The 11,387-nt window shown below is 37.4% G+C and overlaps 2 protein-coding genes across 2 annotated transcripts; one reads left to right on the forward strand and one right to left on the reverse strand.

Annotated features, from left to right (window-relative positions):
• Positions 1 to 325: 325 nt before the first annotated feature.
• LOC126846022 (delta(24)-sterol reductase-like) lies at positions 326 to 4,633 on the reverse strand. Its single transcript, XM_050585109.1, is given in 9 exon segments — positions 326 to 435; positions 438 to 507; positions 581 to 778; positions 847 to 999; positions 1,874 to 2,134; positions 2,365 to 2,483; positions 2,723 to 2,828; positions 3,829 to 3,984; positions 4,357 to 4,633. Coding segments are annotated over 9 exon segments (1,386 nt in total). The 5' UTR covers positions 4,570 to 4,633.
• Positions 4,634 to 6,072: 1,439 nt separating this feature from the next.
• On the forward strand, positions 6,073 to 7,481 carry LOC126846024 (rhodanese domain-containing protein CG4456-like). The gene is made up of 4 exons (XM_050585114.1): positions 6,073 to 6,270; positions 6,559 to 6,721; positions 7,075 to 7,144; positions 7,315 to 7,481. Exons 1-3 carry the CDS (start codon positions 6,147 to 6,149, stop codon positions 7,142 to 7,144), a joined length of 357 nt encoding a protein of 118 aa, XP_050441071.1. The 5' UTR covers positions 6,073 to 6,146; the 3' UTR covers positions 7,315 to 7,481.
• Positions 7,482 to 11,387: the final 3,906 nt, after the last annotated feature.

Here is an 11,387-nt window from a genome sequence, read left to right on the forward strand (position 1 = left end):
AATTTGAACTTTTTCACTCGACTGGGATTTTATCAACTAAACTTGATTTGTGAACAGTACACTGTGCAGAACCTTGAGCCCAATCGGGTGCATTTAAAATGTTTACAAGATTAAATAGAATGGAAACCAATGTGAGGCCTACAACAACCCAAGATCAATTCTAATTTATTTTTTAAAAAACGGTCACAAGGGAAGCCATATTAATAGCTCCGAGGCAAATGTTCGAAAAGCAATTATAATTTGCTTTATCCTATCATTGCCGATGACATAGTCACAGACCAAGAAGAATGTCCAAAAATACTATGCAATGGTCGGACAACCGTTCTTACCCTTTGAGTTTGAGCACAAAGTGTTCCAATCGCGTGCCGGTGGCTTTGCAATTGTAGCCGGACACTTTGGGCTCACCGTACAGGCCTACGTCCACGTACATTTCGTCTTGGGCGAGGGCGAATGCATCAGTCCCCGACCGGAACGCAACACGACCGGACACACCCAAATTGGATATATCTACATGGGGAATTCAATGCTGTTATTAGGTACTTATAATAATAAGGTGAAGAAAAATCCCTTCGGTTTTTACGTTCAGAGTCCGATGGAATTGTCCGAGGGATTCGGCCAAACCGGACAGCGGCAGTATGAAGTCGTCGACGAAATGATACTTGTCGTACAGCCGCTTGACTATAGCGGTCTGGGTGAGTTTGAGCAAAGCTATTTTCGGCGGCATCAACCATCCCAAGAAATACCGGAACACCGCGTTGTTGCCGAACGGTATTATATCCTTGAAACAAATGGTTTTAATTTACACACACACACAATTTCGATAACAACACTCCTCCTGTATTGTACCTGTATCTCCCAAAAAAGCGAATTGTTATGCCTGAAGTAATAGTCGGCCAGCGGGACGAGTTCTTCGGCGTGACGACCGGCTTCGAGAAACGTCTGCACGTGTTTGAAAAACCACGGCTTGTAGAACCGACCGATTTCGTTGACTGTTGTCGCCTAGCACAAAACAAGCGTGATTCCAATCTATATTTAAGTTCGGCACGTCTCAATGTGAACACACTGTTGATTGTTCAGATTTTGGACAGTGTTTCGACAGCCTGAGTGATTCCGGATGTTCACACAATTATAGGTAAATAACGATGAAAAATAACAAGTCGCAACAGTACCCCTAACCACCTAACCCCCGTTGGTAATTTGTTCGTTGTCAGAGCAAAGCTCGGGGCAAGTTCAACATGCGCGTCCAATAGGTGTATTATAGGTATTATATTTATGAGAATGACACAAGGCAGATGGAACGCAAGCATATTTCCTCAATCGTTATTGAATCCACAAAAGTGTGTGGGTCCCAAAGTACAGATCGACGTTCAAGTTTGGGCAAAGTGGAGAGCGCAGTCGGCGAGCCCGAAAGTCTTCCATCGCCAGGATTGGACCATTGCACCATTGGACCAGGCCAAGAAATTAAAATCAAATTGACAGCACGTGCGACAGATAACCCCACGAGTGTTATAATCAAAATCAGTGGGGAATGTTGGGGAACAACGAGCAAAATTCATAGCCTACTACACACTTGGCTACGTCGAGTTTAGGATCAATAGTTTCGCCCCAGGAAAGTAAGCAACCGAAGTCCGTTTGCAGTGATCCACAATCGGATGCATATGTCGAAGAAAAGACACCTATTAGATCTTGAATATTTCTCATGATCAGCTGGTGTTCTTTGGTTTTTAGATCTGATAGATGTGCGCCTATCCTCTCCATTCCCCCGAAGATCATCTGATGAGGAACAGCGGTAAGATTGATCCCTCGTCGCCAATCTTTTACCAGCCGAAAATGTTCTGTGTTATAAAACGCCCAACCGATGTGTGTTACCTACCGTGTTGTCTTCGCCGTCGGTCAACCGTCCGGTCACCAGTACTCCGTGACTTTGGCTGAACACGATCAGCTCGACAAAATCGTTGTTACCGTTGACCTCGAGCCTCAGAGCGGATTCCATTCGTTCAGCCGGCCCGACCACCGGGGTGTACTCGAGTGCCACGTACTTTTTCGCCGGCATTATCTTCAGGTCGACCGCCGTCAGGAAACCCAACGTCCCGTACGAACACGGCAAACACTCGAACGCCTGCGCGTTCTCCGTCTGCAAAGACAAAACCCTCGGTAAACGTTCGAACGTCCAGTGGGGGGGGGAAGTTCTCCCGGATTTAGGACCGCGCGGTTAAAAGAGCATGGTAAATTCCAGGCCGGAGAGGGTAGCACATCCCCGAGGGCGTCCCACACAGAATCCCGGGGAAGTGCTTACCACTCCCGGTAGGATAGAATTTGCCGGTCCTCAATCCGGTTTATACTAGTCTCGACGACCGGTCGGACCTTCGAGCAAGTCATCACGTTTCCATCGCAAGTAATCAGTTCGTAGCGCGTGCATAGCTCGTAAAACAGTCCGTATTTGTGCGACGAAGATTCCAATCCGGTTCCCATGACGAGGCCGCCTGCAACACACACACAAGCATGGGTAAGTAGCTGTGTAGGTTTGTATCAAGTACATCAAGTAGTAGTGAGTACCGACTGGGAAAGGGCAGCGGTCGAGTAAAGAGGAAAATAATAACAGCTTTGGAAATCCAAGAGATTACGTCATGATGATTGGACAACGATGATGAGAGTTGTCGATTTGTATGGGATACACGACGAGAACGCAGATGAAAAGATTACATTTTATGATGATATTTACCGACGGTTAATTCTTTTAAGTCGACCACGATGGGAAGTGTCCATCCGGACTGGATCAGCGCTGGAACCAACCGACCGAAGGTAATGCCAGGTTCCACTCGAACTGTCTGCATGATATTCAAATTGGATAGTAAGACACATGTTATTAAATAATATGATATACCATGTTTCCCCCTTGAATGGAAGACATTGGATCAACCATATGTCTTAGGACGCCTTTGGTCATTATACAATTAACACTAATCCACCACATTCCCTTCCTCCCCTCCATCATATTACTATCCCATCCCTTTCCTTCTTTTCTCTTTAATTCCTCTTAATTTAAGCAAAAAAAAAAATGTTTAAGTCTGTTTTATAAAATATCTTTTATTTTTAGGTAAATTAATTTATTATTTGGATTGAAATTAATTTAAAGTCCTCGTGGATTGTAATTTGTTTTCTAGCACTTAAAAGCCAACTTTTTTTGGGGGTTTTTCATTTTTCTTAAGAAATACAGCAAAATTAGGGTGGGGAAAAATGTAATTTAAATTTCTATCAAAAATGTTCTTTCATTCAAACCAATAGTCTATCTGGGTCCACTTACTTATTTTTAATTTTTGGAAAATTACTTAAAATATATAATATATTTTATTATTAAGAAATTAAATTAAAAATTATGAAAATTCAGGGTGGGAAATGTGTTTTTATGATGTCTATACAACTTCAAAGCTGTGATGAATAAACTTTATATCAGATAAAGTTTTGAAAATCTTCACTGCACTTATACATGCCAAAGTGATTCTCTAATAAGATCCTAAATAACAAAATGTGTTCGTCGTTTCGGAATTCAGCGAGGCTACTGTAAAGTTAATCTAAAAATTGAAATATTAGTATTTTATACGGATATTTTGTATCTTATTTGACAAGCTCTTTCTAATGAGTTTAGAATCGACTTTCTACCTTTTATAGTTTATGAAAAAATCGAGCGTTTACAAGGTGTAATAACACACAGTCTTTTTTTCAAAATCAAACCATTATACCGCACGGGTATTTTGGGAGTTAAACCCCATTTTCTAGGGGAGAGGGAGGTTGCTAAGTTCGCCGTTCAAGCCACTGATTTACACTTACTTGGGATTCGGTATCTATTGCAATTATGGCGTCCAAGTGAACGTCAACGTTGTGCATGTGTTTTTTGTATAAGATGTCAGCCAACGACACGCTCTTCCAACTAGGTTTCGCCGTACACATCATCCGGTTCGGGTCCTTTTCGTTTCTCAGACGGATCTGAAACAAATATCATACAAATAATCACCAGTGTACAGTCCAAACCAGCAGCCCGGTGTAAACCAGCACACAGTAAAGGTGCAGAACGGAAAGGAGGAGTCGAGAGAGAGACGGGGGAAAAGAGAAAACGCGAAGGAGATTACGACCACAAATCTTGGACGAGCAAAAGAAGGAAGATATTTATTTTCGAGTCAGGAAAAAGACCGCGACACCGTGGGGGTGCCTAGGGACGACAGGACAGATCGAGCGATGCCACAAGGAAGAATTGGGAGAAGAAGGGAGGACCATTTATCCTGCCACCCTAAGCAAACATGGAATTCCTGGAGAATGTTGTCCGTTTGAGTAAAATTTCGATCAAGCAACAATGTTTACCCGGCGCTGAATTTTCTTAACGTTTTCTCGGTGTCGGTCTCCGTCGGTGTACACCGCTCCTGTTCGCATTTCCCACACTGACCATAGTTTACCCAGCACGGTGCAGGGCAACAAAAACAAACACACAAACACCCATCGATAGTTGATCATGACATATTCGAAAACCGTATCGACCGCCGCCGCCATGGTCGGTTCTGTTGCCACTGCGCGCATTCGTCCAACGGTGTTGGGTAAAGGTGGTATTGTACACTTAATAGTAGATAGTAGTAAACTACTGTTAGATAATCGAGACGACACCAGAGAAAATTGTTAGTAGATACAGCGAAACAAATACTACAGGGTGATTCACCGACAGCTATGAACCAGTGAATATCCCAAAAGACAATCGACTGTTTTCAACGATCCTCTTTCAAACTCTTTCTTAGTAATAAGTTGGCCAAAATTTGATATGTTTTCCAACTCCGACCCGTCTCTATTTTTAACGAAACCCTATCAACTTGAGATTTTTGAATGGTAACGCGCGAGGTTCACTTTTTAAATTAAAAATAATTGGCTGAAACTTTTGACTTGTCGATAACCAGTTTTGGATAATTCTTTTTTAAGTTTAATAGTGAAATAAAGGTATTCAAAACTAGTCATCGATAAGTCAAAAAAATGTTCAGCTAATTATTCTTAATTTCAAAAGTTAATAAAAAAAACCCTTGTTACCATTTGAAAAACTCAAGTTCATAATATTTCAACACATAATTAAAGATGGGGTTATATATTGGGCGAATATATTTACTACAAAAGTATAAAAAAAAAAAGTAATTTCATAAAGCCTAATATGAAATACTCACTGGTCTGGTTCATAGTTTGTGAAACACCCTGTGTAATGAACGAGTGAGTATGTATGTACTTGTATAGTTTACAGGCACTCGACGCTTTGGCAAAACAATTGATAGAATTATTTGTCAGCCTTCAGAGATTAGATATTATAGTATTGTCAAATTGTCAACAATATTCTGTTCTTTGAACATTTCTCAAGATAATCAAACAATATGTTATTAGGAAAACATAATTATAATAAACAAAAGTATACTCATGAAAATTTACAATGTAAATTTTCAAGACAATTACAATAGTAGTAGGTATTGAAAGAAATGTAAGTGAGAATTATTTGGGGGGAAAAAATGAAAAACCACAATAATGGTATAAGCCAGAAAGTAAACGGATTTTATGATTAAATTGTATTTTTCAATCCTAGTTTAAAAATGAAAAAAAAAAATGTTTTATGCTTAAAATGACGGCGTTTTCTTACTAAACATTTTCTCACTTTTGGATGATGTCACATATTTGCAATTAAATTTAAATCACCTAAATGTCGAAATAGTTAAATAAATTAAAATCGTCATTAAATAATTTATAAAAGTAATATTATTGCTTTTAAATTTGTAATTGGGGTTTGCAATAATTTAACTACACACCATAACATAATATATTATATTCATATTATTTATTTTTTATAACTCAAATGAACATTTTTAAAAATGAACAACATAGTCGTGTGAATCGCATGCAAGAACCTAGAAAATTACTATACAAAATAAGTTGGCTATTATATCTCACAAACCAATTATACAATTATGTCGTTTGTAGTATAGATTAGATAATAATATGGTAAATTGACTGTAGAGTACTTTAAAATGTTGTCTTACAATACACTTAGTAATTTTCTAGAACGCAGATTCTAGTAGACTGTTGCGGTTACACGTCATAATCCATTTGCAAAGACCACACCAACAATAATTATGGAAAATATAGATTATGACAAATTGTTAGTGCTGATTGATTTGAGTACGTTAATAATAGATGTTCGTGAAAAAAAAGAATTAGCCGAAACCGGTGTGTTGCCAAACAGCATAAACATACCGTGTAAGTACAATGATTAATAAATAAATATATTGGTCTGTGTTTGGCTTTATTAACTCAAATGGTTGGTTTATAAAATTGCTACTTTTTATTTTATTCCTTATGTCTATTTTGCTCATTTGTATTTTTTCCATTTTCCCATTCTATCTACAACTGCTGTTCCCTTGGCAAAATATACTCTAACTCGGCATCTGTCAATATAATTTCTAATTAGCTAGAAAACAATTATTATGATAATGATCGGTCAATGTTTAATGACTAATGTAAATAACCGGTACTTTATGTTTTTAGTGAGTGACGTAGGTAATGCATTATCACTTCCGGCTTCGGAATTTGCAGAGCTGTATAAAATTCCAAAACCAGACGCTGAGAAAAGTGAAATTGTGTTTTCGTGTCATTCAGGAGTTAGAAGCCAAAAAGCAGCTGGTCTAGCTCAAAAAGTCGGATATAAAAAGTAGGTTCTCTGATATAGAATTAAATAATTTATGCTCAACATATCATATCAACATATATCTTAACGTCATATTTTTTAATTAAGGATACTCGGAGAAATCCATTTAGAACTATGTGGAGTTGTATATAAAAAATCAGTCTGCATAGATTTTTAAATAGTATAGCTCTTTATTAAAATGCAATTCAGTTATTTTTTACTATATATTATGTACAGTAAAAACAGTATATAGTAGATCAATCAATTTGTTTAGAAAGAGAATTGGATTGTTTGAGTTGCCAACTCACAAAATTACTATCTATGTTTGAAATGTTATGTTTTACATTTTAACAGAAATATTATGTTTTTAATTTCAGAGTGTACAATTACACGGGTGGTTGGAGTGAATGGGCTGAAAAAAATTTGGCCGTGTCAAAAAATATATAAGTAATGTATGATTTTGCTTGTATGGAATTTAAATCCGGTAATTCTTTTTGGACAAACCAAATAAAGTAATTTATTACACATTTTATAACTGGAGATAAAGGATTTAAGTTCCACATTATAATTAATTACTTTTTCTGAATTATGTAATAATTTGAACTAATTGTCTATAGCTGTTTTTGATGGTGTGTAATCGACCGCAAATAAGTCTACAGTACACTTAGAAGTTGTGTCATTAAGAAATGGTAAATTTTGATTAAAAGAAACTTTTAAACAACCATTATTTATAGTTTTTGTTTTAAAGAATATATTTTGTTTTGTTATAAAATACAGAATTTTACGAATATGTGTTATTTTTTTTACACGAGAATTTATTTTAATCAAATAGTTTTTTGTGATAGTTATGAACTTTTTTTCGCTTTAAACTTAGACAATTATTATTGAAAATAATTTGTAAGTAAATCAAAAATATATTTTATTATTTTTCAATATTATTTATCATTTTTTACAAAAAGTGTTAAATATTATAAACTTTAATGTTTTATAAGAATAATATTTAATCTAATATTATTTTAAAATTAAAATAACTTAGTTATTAAAATAATTAAACGCTTGTCAAGTCGGGGTCGACATAAAGACTTTGCTTTTTTATTTTAAATGAGTTATTTTAAAATAAAAATATATTTTAATATTAGGCAATTATTTAAAAAATTATGAAAATTTATGGGGGGGGTGGGAAATTTTTTTGTCCTCTGAACTTTCTAGCTTTGGTACATCTTCAGAAGATGAAGATTTTATATTTACAATCATTCTTGAATGTCATCGTTGGTCAGAAGAAACTAGAAAGGAACTTTTTTGGTGACAACACATGTCTGAAAACCATATTATCAACCGAAAATATTCCTCAATTATTTTATTATTTAAAAATGATTAACATATGTAGAAGAGCTTTCAAATGTAAAACTACCTTTACATGCCAATGTGATTCTATAACAACACACTATGTATAACAAAATCCGTTCATCGGTTTCAGAGAGTCGGTACACTTTTTCAAATTCGTTGTGAATCTATTATTTTTTGTGCAATTACTAATCAATATACGATAAACAATAAAAACAACTTAAACAACTAATAACATGCGAAGAAAATTATACAATTAAATAGAAAATCCAGCTTTAGAAAATTAGGATATTAGAAGGACGATAACGGAAGGACAACGTGAATTTAATAGTAGAGAAGGATCTAGGGAGATATAGCTGCACAAACTGAGATGGGAAAGTAAATTTTTTCTGTTGGGCCACAGAGTAGGACATTCAATGAGAATGTGGTTAAAATTACAAGGAGCTTCATTAAGAGACGGAGGGTACAAAAAGGAGATGAGTTTAAGGAGAGATGGAAGGCATGAGCGGGAAGGAGGTTATGGCCAACACGAAGTCTGGTAAAAGATACAATAAGGGATTTAGGTAAGAGTGAGTTCCAGAACTAAGGACGACGGGAAATGGTAGGAGAAATCGCTCTATACCGAGCAGCATGATTATGAGGAAGAGAGTGCCATTTAGATGGCCAGGAATTAAGTAGTGACTTAAAAAAATTCGGGAGAGATCAGTGGGAGGAATTCGGAAGGAAGAGGGGAATGTGTAGAGACTGGTTGAGCAAGCTAACTTATCTGCCACTTCATTACCGAAGATAACCGAATGCTCGGGCACCCACAGGAATTGGACTGTTTTCTTATTAAGGAAGAGGCCTATATATTAGAGATTTAACGAGGAGAATAAGAAGAGAGAGTGAGGAATTAAATGGGTCAGAGAATAAGGCCTGGAGGCATGGCTGGGAGTCGGAAATAATAAGAAAATTGTATAAGTTAAAGGTAAAAAGGTGTTGAAGGGAACTGTCAATTGAATAGCGCTCGGCTATAAAGGAGGAAGCGTAAGGAACTAATTTTTCAGAATAAGAAAAAGATAAGTGTAGGTATAAAAAATCAAAAAAACCAGCTGAAATAGGAGAAACAGAACCGCGCCTCAGTATAAATGCACAAGGAATTAGGGAAATGGGAAGAACAGAAAGTCATTATGTGTAATAGTTATAAGATATGGTATGACGTATTGCTGTACATTTATTGTGTTTAAAAAGGGTCTCTTTTAACATGGGTATGTTTTTGAGCTGAGGGTCATTGTGTAATGGACATAATGACCGTCATCGATGTAAAGATGGAGATTATTTAATAAATTTGCGTACCAGGATTCTAGAACACACTCGCGTTTATACCGCCGCCACCATATTGATTTTTTTTGACATTATTATATTATTCGATAGTGTATGGTTCAAATAAAAATATAAACAAGTTGAAAACATGAACAGCTATTTTATTTGCCGGCCTAACAATTATCAACACCTATCTTCGGCGATTCCGCAATTGCCGTAGTGACGGCCAAACGAGATCATGTACATTAATAACAATAGGACGTAGAACTTGTGAGATATTGTGTGGTGTTATTCAGTTAACGGCGGCGATTGAAAATAAATGGGTCTGTATTTGTCGACGTTCGGTGGCCGGCATACGACCACCGGCGGTACTGCCGTTGTGGAGTTAGATCAAGAAGAAGAAGAAGCGGGCGAAGACGAGGTCGAAGGCCATTGTTCTTTTTGTTGTTGTTGTTGTTGCCGTTTGTCCGCCATGCCGGAAACGTCGGAACCCGGTTCTTGGTCAAACGGCAATTCCGCGTCTGAAGGTCCAGTCAAGTATTGTCGTCGGGACATGGGACGTGCCAGCGTCAAAAGACCTCTGAGGGACGATCATTTGGATCAGCCGCCTATGAAAAAATCCAAGTAATCGTATACGAAATTACTACAAGAAACCCTCCACCCAAAGACACAAAATTTTCGATACACCTTGATACGCCTTGCGGTTACTCCCCCATTTGGACATGGCGACACTGGTTCGCCAACGGCAAACCAAGCAGCGGCAAGAGGAGGGCGGAGACTTGGGCGGGTGGCTTGGTATATAACCTACGGCCGCGGAAGAGAAGCGCTCAGTCTTCGGGAGAACGCGGTGCGAGCAACATCGAACCAGAGCCTTGAACGTTGGAACATGCAAGTGTTTCGTTGGCGAACCAGTCGAGATATCCAAATGGGAGTGACCGCGAGGCGTGAAAATAGTGTAAATATAATACCCCATTCAAGTTTTAGTTGAATTGTTTTTTTTTAGAAACCCCACCGGAGATCATGTTCCAAACTCGGACGATGACATACCACCGGTTGTTGTTCGCGACCAAGTCGATCCAGAAAGCCCGCCCAACATCATTCCGTCGGACTCGAAGCCTTAGGTCGTCGTCATCTTCCAAAATTAGACGATGACAATACACCGTTATGTGCGGATAATGCCGACTCAGGCACGAATATTTACCAATTTATACTAAATTATTAAAATTACTATTTCAATAACGGTAATAAAAAATTTAAACATCGTCCGCATCTTTTTTCCCGCCTCGATTCCCCGAAGCCTCGGCACCGTTATAAATATTTTTCGTTGCCAACCCAAAATAAACACTTGGTTTGTGACAACCGTAACCACGGTAGGTGAATGGTAATTTTATGTTGTGGCCAAAAGTTGTTTGGTAGTTTATTTAATAATTGGCCTTAATCGATTCATTGGCAAAACATTCACTTGAAAACAACATATCATTTGAAAAATGTAACATCCCCATTACCAACCCCATCCCTATCTCCATTCCACTCCCATTACCACCCCACCACTCATCCTCATCCCCATCACCACCCTCATAAGAAGGATGTATAAGGATAAATTGTCGGTGTCGATTTTTCCGTTGCGTTCCAAGGTAAAAACATATCTCTAATCTCTCTTATCTCTCTTATCTTATCAGATATATCAGCTGTTATTTTTCGTTATGATAACCGCTGTCGATTTTTCTGTTTATGTGCCAAAGCAAAGACATGAAAATGTCAAAAAACATACACCTACACACTTGAATTGGTCGACAAATGCTTTTCCAAACAGTCGCCGCGCCGTTTTCGAAAATTCTGCCATTTAAAAAGTCACAACAAATAAAAAAAACTTCCAATGAAATAATCGAGTTTTATCAGGAAGAAAATTGCTCGAGTTGATGCAAAATTAAAAGAGAACCGGAAGAAGATGTGAGTTTACACGTGTATTAGATCTCTAATAAGACTATTAAACTAACCTTTGACTGAATCATTCAAGAGGACGTCACACACCGTTATTTTCTTC

Source organism: Adelges cooleyi, unplaced genomic scaffold (assembly GCF_023614345.1).
Source record: "Adelges cooleyi isolate 19-005CV unplaced genomic scaffold, UGA_ACOO_1.1 ACOO_flye_CR_arks_rails_tigmint_CR_PRNA_819, whole genome shotgun sequence".
Classification (NCBI taxonomy): Eukaryota; Metazoa; Arthropoda; class Insecta; order Hemiptera; family Adelgidae; genus Adelges; species Adelges cooleyi.